The sequence below is a fragment of the Thamnophis elegans genome, chromosome 7, assembly GCF_009769535.1.
Source record: "Thamnophis elegans isolate rThaEle1 chromosome 7, rThaEle1.pri, whole genome shotgun sequence".
Lineage (NCBI taxonomy): Eukaryota > Metazoa > Chordata > Lepidosauria > Squamata > Colubridae > Thamnophis > Thamnophis elegans.
This window is the reverse complement of record NC_045547.1, coordinates 8,165,926-8,193,380: the sequence shown is the minus strand read 5'-3', so window position 1 is coordinate 8,193,380 and position 27,455 is coordinate 8,165,926. Positions and strand designations below refer to the sequence as shown.

The 27,455-nt window shown below is 45.1% G+C and overlaps 1 protein-coding gene across 1 annotated transcript; it reads left to right on the top strand.

The window, feature by feature from the left end:
• The first annotated feature begins 269 nt into the window (after nucleotides 1-269).
• On the top strand, nucleotides 270-25,008 carry GYS2 (glycogen synthase 2). The gene is given in 12 exon segments (XM_032220881.1): nucleotides 270-584; nucleotides 8,479-8,525; nucleotides 8,528-8,662; nucleotides 8,901-9,092; nucleotides 12,896-12,956; nucleotides 12,959-13,005; nucleotides 13,007-13,081; nucleotides 14,885-15,029; nucleotides 19,027-19,144; nucleotides 20,220-20,340; nucleotides 22,244-22,350; nucleotides 24,752-25,008. Coding segments are annotated over 12 exon segments (1,248 nt in total). The 5' UTR covers nucleotides 270-463; the 3' UTR covers nucleotides 24,831-25,008.
• Nucleotides 25,009-27,455: the final 2,447 nt, after the last annotated feature.

Below are 27,455 nucleotides of genomic sequence, written 5' to 3'. Positions count from 1 at the left end.
AGCTAGTTCGGTCTCAGTTTGTTGAAAACCCTGCCAAGATTTCCAGCAAGTTTTACTAATTCTGTTCTTGTTTTGTTTTAAATTTCCTGCCTTTTCTTTCTTTCTTGTTTTTTCTGGACAAATCTGTGTGTGTGTGTGTGTTTGTGTGTGTGTGTCTCTCTCTCTCTCTCTGTGTCTCTGTCTCCCTCTCTGTCTCTTTCTCACTCACTCCCCCTCTCTGTGTGTGTGTCTCTTTCTTTCTGTCTCTCTCTGTGTCTCTGTCTCTCTCTGCCTCTGCCTCTGTCTGTCTCCCCCTCCCTCTCCCTCTCCCTCTCCCCCTCTCTCTCCCTCTCTTTCTTTTTCTCTGTAGGGTAAACAAAGAGCCCCTCCTGCACCAAGTGGGGAAAGACCCATCATTTAAACATACCCGCACAAACGCTACGAAGGCTCTCTGCCTCGGGAGACAGCAACAACTAGGAGCAAAATGCCTCTGGTCCGATCCCTTTCGGTCACTTCTCTCAACGGTCTTCCACAATGGGACGGTGAAGACTTACCAGTAGAAGACCTTTTGCTCTTCGAAGTCTCCTGGGAAGTCACCAATAAAGGTTAGTGTCCTTTTTTTTCAAAAAATAAAATAATATTCCCTTCCAAGCTGCTGGAGCGATGGATTTTATCGGTGTAGCAAAAATTATAGAATAGAATAGAATAGAACATAGAAGAAAATAATACAATGTAATGTAATGCAATGCAATGCAATACAAGAATAGGATAGGATAGGATAGGATAGGATAGGATTCTTTATTGGCCAAGTGTGATTAGACACACAAGAAATTTGTCTTTGGTGCATTTGCTCTCAATGTACATAAAAGACAAGATATATTCGTCAAGAATCATAAGGTACAACACTTAATGATAGTCATACGGTACAAATAAGCAATCAAATCATACTAGGAAACGATCAATATAAATCGTAAGGATACAAGCAACACAGTTACAGTCATAAGTGGGAGGAGATGGGTGATAGGAACGATGAAAAGATTAATAGTAGCGCAGGCTTAGTGAATAGTTTGACAGTGTCGAGGGAATTATTTGTTTAGCAGAGTGATGGCGTTCATTGAAAAATTGTCTTTGTGTCTAGTTTTGTCTAGTTGTTCTGGTGTGCAGTGCTCTATAGCGACGTTTTGAGGATAGGAGTTGAAACAATTTCTGTCCAGGATGCGAGGGGTTAGGGTTAGTTAGGGTTATGAATGAAAGACTGGGGGGGGGAGTTGGGAGAAAGATGGAGTTACTTATGTGAAGGCAGGTTGCTGAAGGAGGCATGGCTATGTACAACCACTGTGGTTGAATCCGCTGCACCCATTTTTATTTATTTGTCGCCCATCTTGATTAGAGAGCCGAGGTGGCGCAGTGGTTAGAGTGCAGTACTGTAGGTCACTTCAGCTGTTATCTGCAGTTCGGTGGTTCAAATCTCACCGGCTCAAGGTTGACTCAGCCTTCCATACTTCCGAGGTGGGTAAAATGAGGACCCAGATTGTAGGGGCGATATGCTGACTCTGTAAACCGCTTAGAGAGGGCTGAAAGCCTTATGAAGCGGTATATAAGTCTAACTGCTACTGCTATTATTTTGACAAATAAGCTGAGGCAGCAAACATAACCCTCACATCCTCCTCCTATTTTCGCCACAATAAGAACAACCTTATGAGGTGGGTTGGGCTGAGAATGACTTCCTCGGAGCCGCCCAGCTGGCTTTTACACCTATGGTGTAAGAGAACTAGAATTCACAGTCTCCTGGTGATTGCCCCAAAGTCACGCAGTCAATTTTCGTACTCAAGAGGGAGCCTAGAATTTCAGTCTCCTGGTGATTTTGGCTCACCCCGCTGACTTTCGTGCCTAAGGCGGGGCTCTAGAACTCCCAGTCTCCTGGCTTCTAGCTTGGTGCCTCGACGCATTATAGCAAAAAATGGCACGATCCATTTGTACAATGTAAGAATTTTTAGAATTCCATCAAAGAGAGAAGCAATTTGGAATTAAGGAGAAGCTTCCTAACAGTAAGGACAATTAACCAGCGGAACAGCTGGCCTCCAGAAATTGTGGCTGCTCCATCACTGGAGGTTTTGAAGAAGAGACTGGCCATCTGAGATTGTATAGGTTCTCCTATTTGAGCAGGGGGCTGGACTAGAAGACTTCCAAGGTCCCTTCCAGCTTGCTTCCATGCCTAAGGTGGGACCAGAACTCGCAGTCACCTGCTGATTGGTCCAATGTCTTTCAGCTGGCTTCCATACCTAAGGCAGGATTAGAACTCACTGTCTCCCGGTGATTGCCCCAAAGTCACTCACCTGACTTTCATACATGAGACAGGGCTAAAACTCACAATCTCCCAGTTTCTAGCATGGTAGCGTAAACATTTGGCCACGTTAGCTCTCAAAATCGTTTCCCTTTTTAAAACTATTCTTTCATTTCCATCATGGTTGTAAAAGAAACTGTTGCATCCCATTATTTAAATGAATTTATGAGCACCCTCTCTTTAGCAATTCCTTGCTCACATCAAACCTGGAAAACAACATTGCAGTATGCCTCCTTTCAGAAACGGTGGGGCAATGTCTGTTTGTTCTGCTGGTATACTCAAAGGGCCACTGTTTTGTTTTTAATCCATGGATAGGAGGGGTGGCCAAACTGATGGCCTTGGGTTAATTTCAGTTTGCTGCAAGCAATCAGCCCAAACCCCAACCAGCTGGAGTGGTTTTTGGTCATCTCCCTGACAGCCTGGTGGGGAGGGGAGAGGAAGGGAGAAAGGAAAGGAAAGGAAAGAAAGGAGGGGAGGGAGGGAGGGAGGAAGGAAGGAGAAGGACTGAAGGAAGGAGGGGAGGGAGGAAGAATGAAGAGGGAGGGAGGAATGGAAGGAGGTTAGGAGAAGGAAGGAAGGAAAGAAGGGAGGGAGGGGAGGGAGGAAGGAAAGAAGGGAGGGGAGGGAGAGAAGGACCGAAGGAGGGAGGAAGAAGAAGGATGGAAGAAGGGAGGGGAGGAAGGAAGAATGAAGGAGGGGAGGAGGAAGGAAGGAATGGAAGGAGGTTAGGAGAAGGAAGGATGGATGGATGGAAAGGAGGAATGGAAGATTAGGAGAACGATGGAAGGAAAGAAGGGAGGGAGGGGAGAGAGGGAGGAAGAAGTTAGGAGGAAGGAGGAGAGCAAGGAAGGAAGGAATGGAATGAGGTTAGGAAAAGGAAGGAAGGAAAGAAAGGAGGGAGGGAGGGGAAAGAGGGAGGGAGACAGGAAGGAAGTTAGGAGGAAGGAGGGGAGGAAGGAATGGAAGGAGGTTAGGAGAAGGAAAGAAAGAAAGAAGGGAGGGGGAAAAGGGAGGGAGGAAGGAATTTAGGAGGAAGGAGGGGAGCAAGGAAGGAAGGAATGGAAGGAGGTTAGGAGAAGGAAGGAAGGAAAGAAGGAAGGGAGGGATGGAGGAAGTTAGGAGGAAGGAGGGGAGGAAGGAAGGAAGTTAGGAGAAGGAAGAAAAGAAAGGAGGGAGAGAGGGGAAAGAGGGAGGGAGGTGGGAAGGAAGTTAGGAGGAAGGAGGGGAGGAAGGAATGGAAGGAGTTTAGGAGAAGGAAGGAAGGAAAGAAAAGAGGGAGGGAGGGGAAAGAGGGAGGGAGGCAGGAAGGAAGTTAGGAGGAAGGAGGGGAGGAAGGAAGGAAGGAAGGAAAGGTGGTTAGGAGAAGGAAGGATGGAAAGGAGGAGGGGAGGGAGGAAGTTAGGAGGGAAGAGAGAGAGAGGAGGAAGGAATGGAAGGAGGTTAAGAGAAGGAGGGGAGGGAGGAAGGGAGGAGAAAGACTGAAGGAAGGAGGGGAGGGAGGAAGTCCACACATCTTCAAGTACTCAGGGTTGTGAAACACTGCCCTAGATGTTTTATTGTATTTATTGTCATCCAGCCATTGGAAGCCATCTAGAAGAGTCAGCCACGAGAACAGATAACATACATGTTTGCAAATAAAGACACACACATGAATGCAGATCCAGTAACTTGAGCCAAATCACCGCAAAGCTCTCCTGCTCCGGATAAGCTCATTCCTCTCAAACCAGTTCCTCCATCTATTCTGATCGATTTGTTCCTCGTAGAGAGCGGCTTAAGCACCGGACTAAAACGGAGGGGTGGCATTTGTTGACATTGTTCCAAAACCTGTTGATTTGCCATTAGGAGCAAATCTTTTCCTGCTGTCAGGACAGAAATGAGTTACTGATGAGTCAATCAGTAACTTCACCTGTCATCTCCCTGCATGGCTAAAGATAAAGGGAAAACTGAGAGGGGAGAGTGTCTTGCAACCCCAGAGATCTAATCTCGGTGAGGCAAATATTAGGCTGGCCTTTGAAATCAGCCGTGGCTGAAAATTTGGGGCGTGGACATTGCCCTCAAAGGAAAACCAGCTCCCATCGTTTGCGATCTCACTTTCTTTCTGGATAAAAAAAAGTATTTACCGATGGCGAGGCCTTGGCATCGTGAGCTGTTTATATACAGACAATCCTCGACTTATAGCAGTTCGCTTTAGTAACCGCTCGACGTTACAACGGCGTTGAAAAGAGTGACTTGCGATCGTTTTTCACACTTACAACCGTTGCACAGTCACGTGATTTATGGGTGGGTCAGAGGTGGGTTGCTGGCAGTTCGGCCAGGGTTCAGCCTAACCGATAGTGGAATTCAGGCCTGGGCCGCAGAACCGGCAGCGACCCAGGCCTGCCATGCCCCCAAACCGGTTCCCTCGCTGCCAATTGGGTGCAGCCATTTTGGATTTTAGTGACTGTGTGTGCGCAGTTCACTATAAATTGTTCTGCACAAGCGTGCAGAACAATTTATCGTATTTTTGGAGTATAAGATGCACTGGAGTATAAGACGCACCAAGATTTTGAAGAGGCAAAGTTTTTTAAAAAGTTTTTGCACTCTGCAGGCCTCCCCAAAACGGCCCATTTTTCATGAAAACGGGCCTGTTTTTTGTTTTTGTTTTTCCAAAAAAGGGCATGCATAGCCTTTAGGAGGCTTACAGAGTGCTCCTGGGGGCTGGGGAGACAAAATTGAGCAAAAAAGTGCCTGTTTTTTGCTCATTTCTACCCTCCCTAGCCCCCAGGAGCACCCTGGAAGCCCCCTAAAGGCTATGCACGGCCATTTTGGTGAAGGGGGCGGGGTTTCTGGAGGCAAAAAAACGCTGTATTCAGTGTATCATCATTGGATAATCAGGAAAGAAAACCACAAGACTCTGTTGATAGAAATCAAGTGTACTTTTACTAATTATAAATGAACAGAAGCGAAGCAAAGCGAAGTCTGATTATTTAGGCGCGAAAGCGAATAATATATTGTATAATTCATTCCCCTCCCCTTGGCATCCCATGTACAGTCCAATCATAATTCTCCCAAGTGTCAGGTGCGAGATAACTTTGAAAGGCATCACCAGGATGGAATGCCGGTGTCGTTGGCCTTGGCGGGAAACACTCCTCCGCGTGCGCAGTAAGATGGACAGTTCAAACTCCAGAATCTTCCTCTAGCACAACAGTTAGTCCCCTCCCAAATACCATGCCCCCCCCTGGCCCCGTTTCAATGGCAGCTGAAGCAGCAGCAAAGCAGAGGCTGACAGTATAAGATGCACCCAGATTTTCAGCCTCTTTTTTGAGGGAAAGAAGGTGTGTCTTATACTCTGAAAAATACGGTACATTGAAAAGTGCATGCACACGCAGCATGCATCTGGTATGAAGTGTGTGAAGCATGCACGGGCGCATGTTGCACGCGGGTTGCGAACTGGCAGTAACTGGCGAGCGATCGTGGGTGCACCTCGGTTCACCCATGTAACACCTATCCTCCGCGAGCTGCGCTGGCTGCCTATTGGTCTTCGGATACGCTTCAAGGTGCTAGTCGTCACTTATAAAGCCCTTCATGGTATTGGACCTGGGTACTTGAGAGACCGCCTGCTGCCAATTACCTCCAATAGACCAATTAGATCCCACAGATTAGGCCTCCTCCGAATTCCATCCGCCGGCCAATGCCGACTGGCGAACTACCAGGAGGAGAGCCTTCTCTGTGGCTGCTCCGACCCTCTGGAACGAGCTCCCCGTGGAGATTCGAACCCTCACCACCCTCCAGGCCTTCCGCAAAGCCCTTAAAACCTGGCTGTTCCGACAGGCCTGGGGCTAAAGAGCTTTTGCCCCCCTCCTCGAATGGTATGGTTGTTGTGTGTTTTTAAATTGTGTATTGTTATGTTCGTCTTTTTATCCCCTGTCTGTACCCCCTTCCCTGACTTGAATTGTGAGCCGCCCTGAGTCCCCTTCGGGGAAAAGGGCGGCATATAAATGTAATAAATCCAGTCCAATCCAATCCACCCCTGGTTCGGATGCTTGACAACTGACTCACATTTATGATGGTTGGAGTGTCCCGGAGTCACGTGATCCACTTTTGCGACCTTCTGACCAGTCCAGTCCAGGACAATATTGTACTTCCCTGGATGAGAAAAGGAGAGACATGTTTTAAAAGACAAAGCAGCTTCCAGCAGCTGCCTGGCCCCTCCCCATTTCAGCTCCAGGGTGATGGGATTATTAAGAGATGGTCTTCAGGACATGATAGGATTAGCCCTCTACCCATCTCACCACAAAGCACCTGGCTGGGAGGATTACATCACCCAGCAAGGCTCAACCAAGCCTGGGACTCAGGACAGCCTATAGAGCGGCCCCTACATGACCCCATGGGAGACTGACAACCAATCAGAATACAAGCTCAAATTCAAAAGCTCAGAGGGGGCATAAAATCCGGGCACTCTCGGCATCTCTTCCCCCTTTTTTTCTTCTTCACCCAACATCTTCAAGGCAGGTGGTCCTGTCCACCATTAAAACCATCTTTCCAAACAGCCACCATGTTTCCAGTGTCTTTTCCCCCACATGGAACTGAACTCAGTGGGACATTTCTTTAACAGAGCTTTTTCGCAACTGTTCCAAAGCAACTTTTCCCAATACCCACCCACCCCCCATGAAACCGCAGAGCAGGCAGGGGATTATAGGAGGTGACAGGAGACCTCTTCGTTGCTTCAGTTGTCTCTCCACACCCAACACAAACTATGCAATTAAAAAAAAGCCATCGCTTTTTCTCCAGAGGTGTCCTTTTCCTGGGACACGGCCAACTTTCAAATGTCTCGACAGGTGCATACCTGCCCTGTGAAAAAGGGATTCCTTTTCCTTGGGTTTGCACAATCGAGTCTAAACAAAGCCAGTTTGGGGTTGGAGAGATTTGGGGGAGGCAAGGGGTTGGGGGAAACCCACCCGTTATTTTAGCATATTGTGCAAATGAAGTAACCGCGTGGAATGATATAGAGCAGTGTTTGGTAACGTTTAAGATGTGTGGATCTCAACTCCCAGAATTATGCAGCCGTAACTGTGTTATTATTTTTTTCTTCCAAAAAAAAATGCCAAGTTGTTTCATTAAGTTATTCTATAATATAATTTTATTAAAGCTTTGTATTATTGTTTTTATTTTCTAAAGGGCCGAAGGGAGGTAGAGAGGGAGGAAGGGAAAAAGGAAGGAAGGGAGGAGGGAGGGAGGGAGGGAAAGAAGATTGGAGGGAGGGAGGATGGAAAAAAGGAAGGCAGGCAGGAGGGAGGGAAGGGAGGAGAGGGAGGGAGGGAGGAAGAAAGGGGAGGGAGAATCTGGTGAGAGGGAGAAAGGGAAGGAAGGAAGAGGGAGGAATGAATGAATGAATGAATGAATGAAGGAAGGAAGGAAGGAAGGAAGGAAGGAAGGAAGGAAGGGGAGGCAGGGAGTGAGGATGGAGAGGGAGAGGGAGAGAGGAAGGAGAAGATGGAAGAAAGGAGGGAAGGAAGGAGGGAGGGTGAGTGTGGGATGAACGGAGGATGGAAGGAAAGAAGGAGGGGGAGAGAAGGAAGGAAGGAGAGGGAAAGCAGGAGAGAGGGAGGGATGGAGGGAAGCAGAGGGAGAAAGGGAAGGAAGGAAGGAGAGGAAGGAAGGAAGGAAGAAATGGGAGGGAGGAAGGAAGTAGGTTAGGAGGGAGGGAGGGAGGAAGGGAGAACGGAAGAAAGGGGAGGCTGGGAGGGAGGATGGAGAGGGAGAAAGGAAGGAGAAGAGGGAGGGAAAGAAGAAGGGAGAGGGAGGGGGATGAAGGGAGGATGGAAGGAAGGAGGGAGAGAAGGAAGGAGAACGAGAGCAGGAGAGAGGGAGGGAGGAGAGGGAGAAAGGGAAGGAAGGATAGGGAGGAAGGAAGGAAGGAAGAAATGGGAGGGAGGGAGGGAGGAAGTAAGTTAGGAGGAAGGAGGGGAGCAAGGAAGGAAGGAATGGAAGGAGGTTAGGAGAAGGAAGGAAGGAAGGAAGGAAAGGAGGGAGGAAGGGGAAAGGGGGGAAAGAGGGGGGGAGGCAGGAAGGAAGTTAGGAGGAAGGAGGGGAGGGAGGAGTGGAAGGAGGTTAGGAGAAGTAAAGAAGGAAAGAAATAACTTTTAAAATTCATATTTGTCCTGCTTTTCTTTCAGTTGGTGGCATCTGCACGGTGATTCAGACCAAAGCCAAAACCACGGTTAGACGACATGGGGGGAGAATTACTTTCTCCTGGGCCCTTATTTTGAGCACAATGTGAAGACGCAAGTGGAGCTCTGTGAACCTCCCAATGCAGCCGTGAAGAAAGCCATGGATGTGATCAAAGCCAATGGCTACCAGGTGAACAAGTTTCCCCCCTAGAAAACCCAAACATTTAAAAGAAAAATTCTAAAGCCTGAGAAGAGTTACGGGGTTCACAAAGCCCCTAATATCCTCTCTTCGCATCAATAAATAAACAAACAAATCGAAATTATTATTATTATTATTATTATTTAATAGATGGCAAACTAGTCTCTGCTCGAATAGGTCCAAATTAATTTGCAGGCTTTGCCCTAACTCTTCCTCCTCCCTTTGACAGGTCCATTTTGGGAGATGGCTGATTGAAGGAAGCCCCTATGTGGTGCTCTTCGATATCGCATCAGCCGCTTGGAATCTGGACCGGTGGAAAGGGGAATTCTGGGAAGCCAGCCATATCGGGATTCCTTACCACGACCGAGAAGCAAACGATGCCCTCATCTTTGGATCCCTCACTGCCTGGTTTTTGAAAGAGGTGCTGTGTTTGGGCCTTGGCTCCTCATCTCTCTTTCTAACTGCAAGGGTCCACTTGGGAAGCTCATCCCCTCTAGGGCTCCGGTAGCCTCTGATGCTGGTGGCCCTGCAAGCACTCAGCCTGCCATATACAGGAGGGGAGGGCAGGGGAGAGGAGAGGAGAAGAGAACGGAACAGAAAATATAGAATAGAAAATATGGAATAGAATATGACAGAATAGAACAGAACGGAACAGAATAGAATTGAAAATATGGAATAGAAAATATAGAATGGAATACGATAGGATAGGAGAGAGAATATGGAATAGAATAGAATAGAAAAAATATGGAATAGAATAGAAAATATGGAATAGAAAATATGGAATAGAAAATATGGAATAGAAAATATGGAATAGAAAATATAGAATAGAAAATATGGAATAGAATATGACAGAACAGAACAGAATGGAACAGAATAGAATTGAAAATATGGAATAGAAAATATAGAATGGAATAGGATAGGATAGGATAGAAAATATAGAATAGAATAGAATAGAATAGAAAATATGGAATAGAAAATATGGAATAGAATAGGACAGAACGGAACAGAACAGATTAGAATTGAAAATATGGAATAGAAAATATAGAATGGAATAGGATATGATAGGATAGGATAGAAAATATGGAATAGAATAGAATAGAATAGAACATATGGAATAGAAAATATGGAATAGAATAGAAAATATGGAATAGAAAATACAGAATGGAATACAATAGGATAGGATAGGATAGAAAATATGAAATAGAATAGAATAAAATAGAAAATATGGATTAGAATAGAATAGAATAGAAAATATGGAATAGAAAATATGGAATGGAATAGAATAGGATAGGATAGAAAATATGGAATAGAATAGAATAGCATAGAATAGAATAGCATAGAATAGAATAGAATAGCATAGAATAGAATAGAATAGAAAATATGGAATATAAAATATGGAATAGGACAGAACGGAACAGAACAGAATATAATAGAAAATATGGAATGGAATAGAATAGGATAGGATGGGATAGAAAATATGGAATAGAATAGAATAGAATAGAAAATATGGAATAGAAAATATGGAATGGAATAGGATAGGATAGGATAGGATAGGATAGGATAGGATAGAAAATATGGAATAGAATAGAATAGAAAAAAGGAAAGGAAAGGAAAAGAAAAGAAAAGTTAGAATGAAAAATAGAATGGAATGGAAAATAGAATGGAGAATGGAGTGAAATAGAAATGGAAGGGACCTTGTAGGTCATCTAGTCTAACCCCAATCCCCCAACCCTGCCAAAGCAGGAGACTCTACACCATTTTTGACAGATGGCAATCCAGTCTCTTCTTGAAAGCCTCCAGGGATGAAGCTCCCAGAACTTCCGAAGGCAATTTCTGTTCCATGGGTTGATTGTTCTCACAGTCAGAAATGTCTCCTTATTTCATGGTTGAATCTCTCCTTGTTTAGATTCCATCCCTTTATTCCTTATCAATGGGGAAATCCCTGAGTAGCCCCTGGAATCCTTCTGAATCCAGAAAAATCTGTGGTGTGGACTTCGACCCCTCTTCCTGGGCAGCATCTGTCAAGGAACTAGAGCTGTCCTTGAGGGAAATTAGGAAAGAGCCCTTAGGAAGCAAGTTGGATAATGAATTGTACCAACCAGAGATAAAAGAAAGCTTGGAGAACAAACAAAATTAAGACAGGTTTATTCTGAGTTCCTTACTCACACTTCCTTCTATCTCTTGACTTGGTGACCTCCTGCTCAAATCTCTCCTTAGTCCCTTAATCTTTTTTCCATTCTTAACACTTGTGTAACTGACCTGGTAACAGAAGTGAAACTTTTTCAAGGGGAAAAAAAAAACCAATAAAATTTTGGAAAAGCACCTTGGGGGTTTCTTCGTGGGTGTACACACACACACACACACACACACACACACACACACACACGAGGCATATATTCTTGGATCTCTTGATGGAACGTAGTTAATGAAATCTTAAGCTTTGGCTATCCTTATAATGCATACATCTACATAGAAATCCATATATAAATGGATTTTTGTCTATGCGTGTGTGTGTTCCAGCATAACTCTGGAACGCCTTGAGCAATTTCAACCAAATTTGGTACACAGATGACTTTCCCTCTGGAGAAAAATACTGTGAGGGGTAAGACACCCTTAAAATCCCTGGGGGTGGGGGGGTGGGGATGTTCTGTTAAGATACAACCTGTTGTGCCTTAAAATGGTGTCTACCGTGCTGCCTTAAAATGGCTTCTACTGTGCAGCGCAGTGGAGTTGCCATGGCTTCCCAGTACTCCACAAGGGGGCTCCCTCTGGTAAGGGGGAAAATCCAATACTAGAAATTATATAGGGGACATTTCCCTCCTATAAATAAATAGCCGGGCAACCCCGGTTATTGGCTAGTTCTAAATAGATGTTCCTATTATAAAACTGCTTCTCTAATCATTGCTTTGCTTATGAAATTCCCAGTCTCTGGAATGCCCGCTCAGGATCCACTGAATCATTAAACAACCATGGAATTCACTCAAACCTCTAAGGCCTTTTCGTCCCATCTGGCAGGGGGTTGGACTAGAAGACCTCCAAGGTCCCTTCCAACTCTTATCATTCCATGTTCCTCCGCCACAAACAAAGCTGAAAGGAATTCCTGTACTTTGGACCCATTGAGCAAATGTACCGCTAGGTTTTTAACTGACTTGGTTATTGATGTTGTTAAGTACTCAGCTGTTGCCTCTTTATTCTTTTCGCTCTTTAAATTTGGGAGATTATTGAGATGTTGTTGGAAGAAATGTCCTCCTGGCTTCAGTTCCAAGTGGGGAGAAAGACACTGGAAACATGGAGGCTGCTTGGAAAGATGGTTTGAATGGTGGGCAGGACCACATGGTTCGAAGATGTTGGGTGAAGGAAAAAAGCGGGGAGAGAGGCTGAGAGTGCCTGAGTTTTATGCCCTCTCTGAGCTTTTGAATTTGAGCTTGTATTCTGTTTGGTTGGCAGACTCCCATGGGGCCATGCAGAGTCAACTCTCTAGGCTGTCCTGAGTCCCAGGCTTGGTTGAGCCTTGCTGGGTGATGTAATGTTCCCAGGTGCCATGTGGTAAAATGGGTAGAGAGCCAGTCCTATCATGTCCTGAAGGCCATCTCTTAATCCATCACCCTGGAGCTGAAGGGGAGGGGCCAGGCAGCTGCTGGAAGCTGCTTTGTCTTTTAAACATGTCTCTCCTTTTCTCACCCAGGGAAATATAATATTCTGCCTTTTTAAATATTTCCTAGAATATTTCATTTTCCTAGGAGAGGGGTAACTTCCTGCAGCACCTGACTTAGAGGCAAGTAAAATTCCAGTTTTGGAAATGCAGGTATTTGCAATCCTGAGGCCGAAGCTGGTTGACTCTTGCTGGGTGATGATGCAATGAAAGGCTTTGGGATTCCTATTATGGCTCTGCCTAAAGGAGGAAGATCTTTGTTATATAGAATAGACTGGCCCAGGCCTCAATGGCCCATTGACAAAGGTGTGTGTGTGTGTGTGTGAGAGAGAGAGAGAGACAGAGACAGACAGACAGACAGACAGACAGACAGAGAGAGAGAGACAGAGAGAGACAGAGAGAGAGAGACAGAGAGAGAATTTCTGCCTCCCTTTTAGGGGAAATATTCTGCCCTTTTAATATTTCCTAAAATATCTCACTTTCCTAGGAGAGGAGTGGGTGCTGACTTCCGACAAGGTGAAAGTTAGGAGGTGACATAATATGTTTCCCTTTTCTCTCTCTCTCCTTTGCAGCTTGCTAGTCAGTTTGAAGAGAAGCCCAACGTTATAGCTCACTTCCATGAATGGCAAGCTGGCCCGGCCTCATCCTGTGCCGGTTCAGGAAGCTTCCAGTTGCGACCATTTTTCACAACTCACGCAACCCTTTTGGGAAGGTACCTCTGTGCAGCGAGCATAGATTTCTACAATCATTTGGACCAGGTGAGGAAATGTGCCCTGCCTTATAGTAGAATTAGCTTTGAACGCTGTGAAGTTTTGACCAGTGTCTCGGTGAAGCGAGTTGGACCCTTCACTCCATTGGTATGGCCTGTCGCAGTTCCAACTTTTCTAATAATGTTAGTGTTTAATTGTTACGATTTGCTCAGTCATTGGGGTCAGGTAGCTTATTCAAGTTTAGTAAATTCTTGTGTATTATTCTTTGGAAGTACGTCAACTTTCCACCAAGCTAATGTCCCATTGACCTATTGGACCAAAACTCATCTGTTCCCAAGACCAGTGCCAGTAGATTCCATCAATAAACAAGATCATGCCAAATGGCCACACTATCTAGTGCAGTGTTTCTCAACCTTGGCGACTTTAAGTCCTGTGGACTTCAACTCCCAGAATCCCCCCAGCCAGCTATGCAGGACTTAAAGTTGCCAAGGTTGAGAACCACTGATCTAGTGACATCATCATGATATCTTTTGCAGGTTCTTAAGGGCAGTATTTACATAATTGTGTTGTGGCAGATATTTCTTAATTGCCTCTCCCTGCCTCTCAACAGTGTTCCAATATCATATGAATAATGAATGTTACCTGAGAAGGGAAGGTTAGAAATATTTTTGGACTATATAAAAGATTATAATAACAATAATAATAAAAAAGAACAAAATTAGACACAGTTAAGTTTTAACTAATAGGGGAAAATGTTATGATATAGGATATAGTTAAATGAAGAAAGGATAATGATAATAAATTATATACATGGAGGATTAGAAAACTTTGGTATAAATATTCTGGATGTTTAGCTAAAACAGGATATGAGGATTTAATGTTAATGGAGGATTTTATAAATACGTAAATGAAATGCCAGCATGTGGTTATGTATTAAATCTTGATACCATTTTAGGATGAAGGATGTTTAAATAACTATAGTCAAATAAAAGTGGAGGTATGATGATGGTAATATAATCAATATTTGAGTTAAGATATTTGAATTAATATGAATTATATTTGATGACGGTTGGAAGAGATGCACAAAGCCTTTTGTAACCAACTGATACACTTTCTACAGTATGTAACGAAGGTGGATTTGTATGTTTGTTTTGAAAATAAATTTTTTTTTTACAAAAAAACACAAAAACAGTGTCCAGTATCTTAGGGGCGGCCACAAAGCAACTGGGGGGAGGGAGGGAGTGTCAATCTATTCTCCATAGCGCCTGAAAGCAGAATAAGAAGCAATGGATGAAAATTAATCAAGGAGAAAAGCACTTAAACTGAGGATAAATTTCCCAAGAGAACAATTAATCAGTGGAATGGCCTCCAGAAGTTGTGGATGCTCCCACACGGGAAGTTTTTAAGAAGAGATTGGATAACCATTTGTCCGAGATGATATTAGGTTCCCTGCCTGAGTAGGGGGGTTGGTCTAGAAGACCTCCAAGGTCCCTTCCAACTCTGTTATTTATATTAGTCTGTCCTGACTGACTCCAGTAACCAACTTACTTACAAGTATAAGAGTACGGTTTTGAAATTTCCTTCATACGTGATTTTTGATGATGCGCCCGATGGCACAGTGGTTAGAATGCAGTACTGCAGGCTACTTCTGCTGACTGCCGGTTGCCTGCAATTTGGCAGTTCAAATCTCACCAGGCTACAGATTGACTCAGCCTTCCATCCTTCTGAGGTCTGTAAAATGAAGATTGTTGGGGGCAAATATGCTGACTCTGTAAACCACCTTAGAGAGGGTTGTAAAGCACTAGGAAGTGGTATGTAAGCACTATTACTGTTTTCCCCTTCATTTAACAGTTTGATATAGACAAAGAAGCAGGGGAAAGGCAGATATACCACAGATACTGCATGGAACGGGCCTCGGTGCATTGTGCACATGTGTTCACCACGGTCTCTCAGATAACAGCCATAGAAGCGGACCACATGTTGAAGAGAGCAACTGGTAAGAGCCATCTTCCTCCACCATATGGCACAAAGGTATTTCCTAAGTAGTGAAATTAGGGGGACACTAACCACGACAGGGTAATGTTGAAATCCTGCTGCTAATGTGGACTCCTTGGTGCTCTCTGAAATTAGCTGTTTTCTTGCAGGCATTTCATTACGCAGTGCTGGGGAATGAAATGCCTGCAAGAAAACAACCAATTTCAGAGCGCATTAAGGACCCATAGTCCTCCTCCTCCCCTCCTCCTCTTCCTCTTCCTCCCCTCCTCCTCCTCCTTTCCGCAACCCACACCCCTTCCAGCACTGATGATGTCACCTAGATTGGGTAACGAAACGTCTGCAAGAAAACAACCAACCTCAGAGAGCATCAAGGGCCCCATGGTCCTCCCCTCTCTCCCTTCCTCCTCCTCCTCCTCTCTATAACTCACACTCCCTTCCAGCACTGATGATGTTACCTAGTTTTGGGAATGAAATGCCTGCAAGAAAACAACCAATTTCAGAGCGCATTAAGGACCCATGGTCCTCCTCCCCCTCCTCCTCTTCCTCCCCCCTCCTCCTCCTTTCTGCAACCCACACCAGTGGTGGGTTTCAAAAATTGTTCGAATCTACTCTGTGGGTGGCCTCCTTTATGGGAGTGGCTTGCCGCCCATGTGACCGGATATGAAGATGCCGATGACACTTGTCAGAACCACCTTAAATTACCTCACACACAGCACTGGCATGCATAAGAATTTGATGTAACTTGTTTTTTAAAAGGCATCTTTGGTTTGCGCTAAAACAACACACGCAATGTTCTGATTGCACCACAAACGCAGTAGTCATCCTTACCTTTCACAGAGGCACTGAGTTTTATAAACATGAGCACGATAGTGTAGAATAATCATATCCAAGGACCAGTGGTGGGTTTCAAATAAATTTTGAACCTCTTCTGTAGGTGTGGCCTGCTTTCCGGGTCCACTGGTGGAACCTCTTCTAACCGGTTCAGTAGATTTGACGAACCGGTTCTACCGAATAGGTGCGAACTGGTAGGAACCCACCTCTGCCACATACCCTTCCAGCACTGATGATGTCACCTACATTCTGTAACGAAACATCTGCAAGAAAACAACCAACCTCAGAGAGCATCAAGGGCCCCATGGTCTTCCCCGCTCTCCCCTTCCTCCTCCTCCTCCTCTCTATAACTCACACTCCCTTCCAGCACTGATGATGTCACCTAGATTGAGTAATGAAATGTCTGCAAGAAATCAACCAACCTCAGAGAGCACCAGTGGTGGGATTCAAATAATTTAACAATGGGTTCTCTGCCCTAATGACCATCTGGGTAGGTGGGGCTCAGTGGTCATGTGACTGGGTGGGCGTGGCTAACTCAAGGTCATTCAGGTCGATGGGCGCTTCGTCTTAGCTGTTAAAATGTAATAAGGGTTAACCGGAGAGACAGTTTCTGTAAGCAGGGCAATAAAGATTAAGGTAGAAACAACACTAGAATGTTTCCTTCCTGCCTTCCTTACAGGATTAGCCCTGTAAAGTGGAAAAAAACAAAAGGAGATTTCTTCCAATAACCGGTTCTCTGAACTACTTAGAAAGTTACCAACTGGTTCTCCCGAATAGGTGCGAACTGGCTGAATCCCACTGGAGAGCACCAAGGGCCCCCATTTCAGCCCTTCAATAAAAAAGACCTTAGGATTTCTGCAGCTTCTTTCCCTTCCTCAGGGATCCTTGACCTTTATCAAGGTCATTATATCAATATATTTATAAAATAAAACCAGTGGTGAAATTCATTTTTTTTTACTACTGGTTCTGTGGGTGTGGCTTGGTCAGCTTGGCAGGGGAAAGATACTGCAGTGTCACTCAAAAGGTACAATAGAACGTATTACCCTTTTTGGGGGGAATAGAGCATCTGTCAAGGGCATCAAGATTGAGCATCAAGTGTCAAGGTCTTTAAATAATCCGCTTTATTCACAGAAAATTGGAGTTGAGATGCCTTCTCCGGGACCTTTGCTTGTAAAGAACGATTTGAAACGGGCATATGTCAATATGCCAAAGTTGTGAAATGTGCCTGTTGTTCAAAAAAAAAAGGGTCAATGATCTTAGAGGAAGTAGATCATTAAGCCTGGCATTTGCCCAAGTGCACGAAAGTTTACAATCTGTGGAGTATCTATGCTTGGATAGAAGGTTCGCCATCAATATCTCGGGGGTGGCCACAAAGAAGAGGGAGTCAAACTATTCTCCAAGGCACCTGAGGGTAGAACAAGAAGCAATGGGTGGAAACTAGCAGTGTTTCTCAACTTTGACAATTTTAAGATGTGTAGTCCTCAGCGTTTTTGACTAGAGATTTCTGGGAGTTGAAGTCTACACATCTTAAAGTTGCCAAGAAAGAATTTAGAGAAAGGGTAGAACAAGAAGCAATTGGTGGAAACTGATCAAAGAGAGAAGAAACTTAGAACTGAGGAGAAATTTCCTGACAGTTAGAACAATTAATCAGTGGAACTCATTGCCTCCAGAAGTTTAAATGCCCCAACACTGGAAGTCTTTAAGAAGATGTTGGAGAACCATTTGTCTGAAACGGTATAGGGTTTCCTGCCTAGGCAGGGGGTTGGACTAGAAGACCTCCAAGGTCCCTTCCAACTCTGGTATTGTATTGCATTGTATTATATACCACCACACTTGCTGTCAATCAATAGCCAATGATAGACCTACTGCAAGACCCCAGTTTCCACAGGCAAAGTTTTTCCAATTATAGTTTTTGAGGAACAATAAGAAAGAGAAGTTGCCTTCACACCTTTCTTGTTTTGGAGCCAAGTTCTGGACCCCACCAGGAACTTGAAGCAATTTGGCAACCTCTGCTCTTACCCAAGTGAGTCATCTCTAGAAATCACAGAGCTATATTGGACTTCCAACTCTGCTATTGTATTGTATTATCACTAACCTATACTAGCTTAATTACAAGCTTCATTGTCCTCTCTGTAAGGTAGTTTCTCTTTAATTCTAGGTTGCTTCTCTTTTTGGTTAGTTGCCAACCATTGTTTCTGGCCCTGCCCTCTGGTGCTTTGGAAAATCTACATCTACAATAGACTCTGAGAACTATCAAGGAGGGCCTGTCTTCATTCTTTCTCTCACACAAGATATCTGGGCCGAGTAGCCTCTTGCTCCTCTGGAATGCAGAATGCAGCCGCGCGAGCGATACTGGGTGTGCCAAGGTACACCCACATCACACCTATCCTCCGCGAGCTGCACTGGCTGCCCATTGGTCTCCGAACATTCAAGGTGCTGGTTATCACCTTTAAAGCCCTACATGGCCTAGGACCCGGATACCTACGAGACCATCTCCTGCTGCATACCTCCCTAAGACCAATAAGATCACACAGGATGGGCCTTCTCCAGGTGCCTTCAGCGGGACAATGCCGGCTGGCGACGCCTAGGAATAGGGCCTTCTCTGTTGCCGCTCCAGCCCTATGGAATGAGCTGCCACCAGAGATCCGGGCCCTGACCTCTCATGGCCTTTCGCAAAGCCATTAAAACCTGGCTTTTCCGGCAGGCCTGGGGCTGTTGACCCCTTGACTGAGGTCCAGCCCCCTCCTGATTGGGTGTTTGTTGTGTTCCTTTTTTAACTTTGTTGTGTCCCATTCTCTTTTTAAAATTCTTTTTAATCTTTTTTCATTTCTAAGTCTATTTGGGCATACCAGGTTGACATAACACATAATCATTTTCTTGGCTCAGCTGATAAGGGAGGAGAGCTTGTGGCTTAGAGGTTAATACAACTGCCTAATATGTAAAAATAGCCCAGGTTCAAATCCCAGTAAGGGTATGGCTAGCTGATGAGAGCTAAATAGCTTGAAATAGATCTATACTAGTCTCCCTTCATTTATTTATCAGCAAAAATGCAGATATAGATATACGGATATATTCACATACATGTTCTAACTCCTGAAGGATCAACTTAATCAGCTTCCTATCCTAGCTGTGACTATACCTCTGAATTCATTGTCTATCTTTTCCAGATGTTGTCACGCCCAACGGCCTCAACATTAAAAAATTCTCGGCGATGCATGAATTTCAGAATTTGCATGCCACCTATAAAGCCAGGATCCAAGAGTTCGTTCGAGGTCACTTCTACGGGTAGGATCTGCCTTTCAAAATGGACTCTTGCGTTACTCCAAAATCTAGATGAACATGAAGAAAGGGGGGTGGGGGGTGGGATTGCATTGTTAGTCCTTGACGTACGACCATAATGGGAATCAAAATTTACACAGCTAAGCAAAGTGGTTTGTGAATCACTTTATGACCATTTTTGTTAAGTGAATCACTGCAGTCATTAAGTGAATCACATGGTCATCCTGTGAATCTGGCTTTCCTCACTAGCCTTGATTTCTGAAAGCCGACTGGGAAAGTTGCAGATTTTAACAGCTGCAACAGGTGTGAATACATGCTAGTTGCCAAGTGCCCGAATTTTGAATTCGGTGGCTCAGCAGCTAAGAAGCTGAGCTTGTCGATCAGAAAGGTCGGCAATTTGGTGGTTCGAATCCCTAGTACCACGTAACAGAGTGAGCTCCCATTCCTTAGCCCAGCTTCTAGCAGTTCAAAAGCAAGTAAAAACGCAAGTAGAAAAATAGGAACCACCTTTGGTGGGAAGGTAACAGCGTTCCATGCACCTTCGGTGTTTAGTCATGCCGGCCACATGACCACGGAGACATCTTTGGATAGCGCTGGCTCTTCAGCTTTGAAACAGAGATGAGCACCGCCCCCTAGAGTCGGGAACGACTAGCACATATGTGCGAGAGGAACCTTTACCTTTAATTTTAATGCTCCCCTGCAAATGGTTTCCTTGGAAAAGTGGGAGCAGGGGTTTTAAGAGTTAGGTTTTAAACTGAATTTTTAGTAGAATCCTTGAATCAATATCCTGCGTGTATTCACAAGCTTTCTTCTGGGGGATTTCCTTCTTTTGAGGCATTGCTTCGGCTTTGGATCAGTGCCCCCGTCCCCCGTAGGGAGATCAGGTGTTTCTTTGCTATTTGGGATACACACCATGCACACACACACACACACACACACACACACACAGAGCCAAAAGCCATGTTCGACTTCCAATGTTTGTTTGTTACACATCTGCGACCTTTGTTCAACATCGCCGAATGATGTTGTTTGTTTGAACAACCCGTTTTCAGCATTGTGCCCTTGTTTGCTCTCTTTTCAGCCATCTCGATTTCAACCTTGAAAAGACTTTGTTTTTCTTCATTGCCGGGAGATACGAGTTTTCGAACAAAGGAGCGGACATGTTTTTAGAGGCCTTGTCGAGATTAAATTTCCTGCTCAGGGTAAGAAGGAGGACAGGTGCCTCAGAAACGCCACATAGTCAGTCATAGGCAGGGGTGAAATCAACTTATCTTTCGCTACCGGTTCATGAATGTGAGCAGGAGCTTCTGTGTTAAAAACGGGACGCCAGGATGTCCAAATGGGTGGGCGGAGCCTCCCAACACCACCGGTTCGCCCGAACCGGATAAAGCCAGCTGAATTGCACCACTGGTCATAGGAGAACGACGATGGATGAGATCGAAATTCAACACTTCATGCCTCCAAATGGCCAACCACATCAATATCTTTGGGAAAGTCAAATCCATGGCCTCAAATCCACGTTGGACGGGGAATTCTGGGACCTGAAGTCCACAAATCTAAAAGCTGCCAAGGTTGGAGTTCCCTGGCCTATTACAATCCTCCTGTAGATATTCCTGGGCAGTCAGTATTGAAAGACTCACCGCCTTCATCAATGGAAGTGGAATTATCTCGTCTGGGAGGGTTAAATAGGGACGCAGTGGCTCAGTGGCTAAGACACTGAGTTTGTCAATCAGAAGGTCAGCAGTTCAATGGTTCTAATCCCTACTACCCCGTAACGGTGTGAGCTCCTGTTACTTGTCTCCGCTTTTGCCAACCTAGCAGTTCGAAAGCATGTAAAAATGCAAGTAGAAAAATAGGAAACCACCTATAACAGATGCTCTGTGCAACTTCGGTAACGGTGTTCCGTGTGCCTTCGGCATTTAGTCATGCCGGCCACATGACCATGGAGATGTCTTCAGACAGCGCTGGCTCTTCGGCTTTGAAACTGAGATGAGCACCACCCCCTAGAGTCGGGAATGAGTAGCACATATGTTTGAGGGGAACTTTTACCTTTACCTTTAGAGGGTTAAATAGGATCTTAAAATCCTAAACTTGGAAGGATCATTAAGACCATCAAATCTAGCCTGCTGTTTAGAAGAGTTCGAATTTGTGGGTTCCATTACTTTATGGAATTACTACGGCTGTTGATGAGTTTTTAATCTGTTTGTATTTGTTTGTCTTTTCGTTTTTTGTACTTCCCCTACTTCCCCTTTCCCCTATTTAGTTTGTTAGCCGCCCTGAGTCCCCTCGGGGAATAGGGCGGCATACAAGTTCAATAAAACTAAACTAACTAACTAACTAACCCTTCAGAAAAAAAAAAACCCGGGGTGTTCAAACTTGACAGCTTTAAGACTTGTGGACTTCAGCTCCCAGAATTCCTCCTCTCGCTCTTCATCTTGATGATGTGCGGATGGGCAGGGGGAGGGGGCTGGAACTGGTTCTAAACGGCACTGCAGATTTGTGGAACCTTTTCTACAGAAGAGGTTAGAACTGGCAGGAACACATCCCTGGTGCAAAGGGACTCAGGAATGATGACATATTTGACCCCTCCTTCGAACTCAGCCTGGTCATCTCCTACATCCATGATGGCAAACCTATGGCACATGTGCCGGAAGTGGCATGCAGAGGCATCTCTCTGGGCCTCTGGGTCGTCGCCCATTCCTCTTCCGAGTTCCGCCGCACTGGCCACAGCTGATCTTCGCGTGTATGGTAGTGCCGGAAACCAGAAGAGCAGCCACTGAGTGCGCATGCGCTCCAGCCAGCTGATCTTCGGTGCGCAAGCATGCCAGAAGCCAGAAGACCAGCTGGCCAATGTGCATGCGTGCACCGGAAAACGGAAGATCATCTTCCCGGTGTGCGCATGTGTACCCGGCAGCTGCTCTTTCGGTTTCCAGCATGCACGTACACATTCCCCTTTCAGCACTTGGTGCCCAAAAGGTTCACCAACCTTGTCACGGAGCATTTGTGCAGCGGCTATCACATGGCCTAAAAGGCAGAAACAGAAAGACAGTAAGATGGGAGGAAAATACCTTTACTTCTGCTAAAAAATGTGCTTTTCTCTTTTAGGTGCACAGGAGTGATGTCACAGTTGTTGTGTTCTTTATAATGCCGGCAAACACCAACAATTTCAACGTGGAGACGTTGAAAGGCCAGGCAGTCCGGAAACAGCTCTGGTAAACTTCTTTCTGTTGTCCAATGTAATGGGTATAATAGGTATGTGTGTGTGTGTGTGTGTGTGTGTATGTATGTGTATATATATATATATATATATATATATTATATATATATATATATATATATATATATATATATATATATATACCCAAATCAGACTGTAAATCTAGCCATCTGCAGACTTTCCACACCGACAAGTGAGAAATGCTCACTCCAGACTTTCTCTGAGATGGGAAATTTATAGACTAGGATTATTTTTTTAATGGGGTGCATGCACAGGGTGGGGCGGTCACACATGCATGCATAGAGGGGATTGGGGGAGCCCACGTGCATTGCATTACGGGTGCAGGCATGCACACTTTTGGCACACAACAACAAAGAGGTTAACCGTCACTGCCCTAAAAGCACATCGAAAGAGTCTCTTCTTAAATATATATATATACGTATATACGTATATAACACTATATACACATACCACCACCACACACACAGACACACACACACACACACAACACACACACACACACACACACACACCACACACACACACATATATATATATATATATATATAATATATATATATATATATTATGTATGTATGTATGTATATATATATGTATATATGCTGTCCTGTCTCTAATTTTAATTTTAAGGCCAACTGGTACTCTGGTGGCGCAGTGGTTAGAATGGGTTCACTGACAAAAGCGCGCCCGACTAAACCGCGGTGACAAAAGCGCGAGTTCTAAACCGTGCCGACGAATGAGCGCTGAAGCGCGCCGACAACACACCCAGAAGCGCGCTCTAAACCTAACCCTAACCCTAACCCTAACCCTAATCCTAAACCTAAGCCTAAAACTAACCCTAAAACTAACCCTAACCCTAAGCCTAAACCTAACCCTGACCCTAACCCTTACCTTAACTTAAATCGCGCTTCTGTTGGCGCGCTGTTGTCGGCGCATTGATGATGTCGGTTTAGCGCCGCGGTTTTGTCGGCACACTTTTGTCGTGCATGCATTTGTGGGGTCACGGTTAGAATGCAGCATTGCAGGCTAATTCCCCACAGCCTGGAGTTCGATCCTGATGGGGCTCAAGGTGGACTCAGCCTTCCCTCCTTCCCGAGTGTTCTGACCTAGGCTTCCCAAAAGCATGATGCTGACTCCTCATCTCGAAAAAAAGGACCTTTGGGACAACCATGACAGAGAATCCCTACAGATACACCTAAGGTACATTCTCCCTAACCCTGCGTAGATGTTCTCCCTACGAAGATGACAAGTGACCAATAAGCCAACCTTCCATACCAAGATCAAGATGTATTTGCTCAAACACGAGTACCGGTAGTCCTCGACTTACAACAGTTTATTTAGCAGCCATTCAAAGTTACGACGGCACCGAAAAAAGGCGACGTATGACCATTTTTCAAACTTATAACCATTGCAGCTTCCCTAGGATCGTGGGCTCAAAATTCAGATGCTTGGCAACTGGTCCATACTTATGAGAGTTATTGTGTCCCAATGTCACGTGATTACGGTTTGCCACCTTTTGACAAGCAAAGGGAATGGGGAAGACAGAATTCACTTAACTGTGTTATTAATATCAACTGCAATGATTCTTTTAGCAACTGTGGCAAGGAAGGTCGTAAAATTGAGCGAAACCCGCTTAACAAATGTCTCACTTCACAGCAGAAATTCTGGGGTCAGTTGTGGCTGTAGGTCCTTGAGTTACAGCCATTTTATTTAGTGACCACTCGAAGTTACCGCAGCACTGAAAGAAGGGACTTGCATCCCCCCCATGGTCACACAATCAACATTTGGGCGCTGGACAACGGCCACATATTTATGACGGTTGCAGCTTCCCGAGGTCACATGATCACTCTTTGTGACCTTCCCAAAGAGCCTGGGAAGAGACTTATATACCTCTTCATAGGGCTTTCAGCCCTCTCTAAGCGGTTTACAGAGTCAGCATAGCCCCCAACAATCCGGGTCCTCATTTCACCCACCTCGGAAGGATGGAAGGCTGAGTCAACCTTGAGCCGGTGAGATTTGAACCGCTGAACTGCACATAACAGTCAGCTGAAGTGGCCTGCAGTACTGCACCCTAACCACTGCGCCACCTCGGCTTGTCCGAACCGGCTGAATCCTATCCCTGGAGGAAGCTCAATTTCCCCATTGGAACACAGGATATTGTTCTTTATTTTCCGTCGAGGGAGATTCCCGGTCCTCCAGGTCATGGTTGTCCCAAAGGTGTTTTTTCCCCAAGAGACACCTGGAGTTTCTAGTTGTTTTTTTTTCTTTGAAGAGGTTTCACTTCTCATCCAGGAGGCTTCTTCAGCTCTGACTGAATGGTAGGGAATGGAGAACGGAATGGGGAATTCTTTACGTTCTGTTTTACTCTTTCGTAGGGACACCGCGCATTCAGTGAAGGAAAAATTTGGTAAGAAACTCTATGAAGCACTGCTAAGTGAGAATTCAGCCGAATGATGTACCTGTGCAATCTTCCTTCTTTTTTTTATAGGATGTGAGACCTCGTTCTTTATGTGTTTTATATACCGAAGATGATTTGATTTAGTAATGAATATAGCATAGACGTCAGCTGCCTACATATCCAAAGTTGTCATCCGGAACGAGCTCCCGTGGAGATTCGGACCCTCACCACCCTTCAGGCTTTCCGCAAAGCCCTTAAAACCTGGTTGTTCCGACAGGCCTGGGGCTGACGGATTCCCCGTCCCCGCTCGAATTGTGTGGTTGTTGAGTGTTTTTAAATTGTTTGTAATTGTTTGTCCGTTGTTTCCTCTTGTTTGTATTCCCCCCCTATTTTGGTTTGTGAGCCGCCCTGAGTCCCTCTGGGAATAGGGCGGCATAGAAATCCAATAAATCCAATCAATTAATCAAATCATCTGCTGTAGATAACAAAAACATGTTCTGGAGATCGAGCCATGATTACACACAATGTTGTGTTTAGCTATTGTTTCTTGTTTGCTAGAATTTGTCGTTAACTTTCAAATGTTCCCAGATCCAGTCTCTACATCGTGCTAGAGCAGGGGTATCAAACTCGATTTCGTTGAGGGCCGCATAAGCATTGTGTTTGACCTGGCGGTTGGGGGGGGTTGGCCAGGAGGGGTGTTGCCAGCATGATGTCATTCATAATGGGGGGCATCTATGGTGTCTTTACTCCCAAGTCGACCCCTGTTCTTTAGCTGCTCCCTTTGTCTGGCAACTCTGCTGCATGCACACACTGGGAACAGGCTCCAGCTGTTCTTCTGCCTCACTGATCTCTGACTCCAAAGCAGCTGATAAAGGCATACGGCTGGCCCCCTCTCTGCCTCCGACACAGAGCCCCATCAGAGCCTTCCCCAGACTCCAGGACTGGCCCATGTTCCTCCCCAACCTCCTCACTATCCGAATCTGCTGCCAGATCCGCTGGCTGCTGGCAGGCCACAATAGTTCCTGAGCTCCATTTTCGGCTGCGACAGCCACCTGTAACCTCTGCCGGGGAAAACGGAGCTCAGGAGGGCCGCAAATGGCTCTCCCGAGCTCCGTTTTTGTTGGCAGAGTGCTCGGGCCACCACAGGTGCCCCCAACACGAATGACATCGAACTGTCCACACCTACCTTAGCCACCCCACCCCACCCCACCCCCAATGTCAAACACAACCCTAATGCAGCCCTCAATGAAATCAGGTTTGACACCCTGGCTTAGAGAGTGCCGTAAAGCACTATGAAGCGGTATATAAGGCTATTATTCCCAGGCAAAGAAATCTTAATAAATGTACTAGTGATTACCTCTTGAAAATGCTTTACAGTTGCATAGAAATAAATTCCAATGGGCTCCATGGGGTTTGAATTAGTACAGGCATCCATAGGATAACTATTAATCCTGGAAGTTAATTTCAAAGATTTGTATAAGATGGGATACACTACTACTACTATTACTATTACTACTATACTACTACTACTACTACTACTACTACTACTACTACTACTACTACTTCTTCTTCTCTTCTCCTTCTCCTTCTCCTTCTTCTTCTTCGCCTTTGCTAAGGAATTAATTTTCTCATACCCACAGAGGAGAAATTCCCTATGAACAGATATAGATCGTGATGACCTAACTATCATGAAACGAGCCATCTATTCTACCCAGGTGTGTGTGTTTTTTTTCTGCAATGCTTTTCAAAAGGAATGTTATTTGAGCAAGGAGGTCGGTATTGTTGTCTCAGCTACCCTAAATGGAGAGAGAGATATTTGTAGCTCAGGGTTGAACTGTGGAGTTCTTGGTGCTCTCTGAACTTGGTAGTTTACTTGCAGACGTTTCGTTACCCAAACTAGGTAACTCATCAGTGCTAGAGGAGTGGGGTTTGCTCCCTTTTTATACTAGTGGCTTGCCCTGTAACTGTTGGTGGGGGTGTCCTTGGTGCAGTGGTGGTTTCAAAAATTGTCGAACCTACTCTGTGGGTGTGGCCTCCTTTGTGGGAGTGGCTTGCCTCCTACGTGACCGGATGGGAGTGGCTTGCCGCCCATGTGACCGGATATGAAGATGCCGACGCACTTGTCAGAACCACCTTAAACTACCTCACACACAGCACTGGCATGCATAAGAATATGATGTAAACTTTTTTTTAAAGGCATCTTTGGTTTGCATTAAAACAACTTCAACACACGCAATGTTCTGATTGCACCACAAACGCAGTAGTCATCCTTACCTTCTCAGAGCACTGAGTTTTATAAATGATGAGCATTATAGTGTAGAATAATCGTACCCAAGGACCAGTGGTGGGTTTCAAAATTTTTGGAACCTCTTCTGTAGGTGTGGCCTGCTTTCTGGGTCCACTGGTGGAACCTCTTCTAACCGGTTTGGTAGATTTGACGAACCGGTTCTACCGAATAGGTGCGAACTGGTAGGAACCCACCTCTGCCTTGGTGGTTCCTTCATTAGGCTATTGTTTAGTGTTTGATTGTTGGTCTGAATTGGTAGTTCCTTGATTGGATTATTGTTTAATGCTGCTTGTTGATCTACTAGTAATCTCTGTGTTAATCTCTGTATATTTGGGTACTGATTGCTGCCCAAGAGGTGTTGTGCTCTTTTAGCTTTATGTTTTGCCTCTTGAAT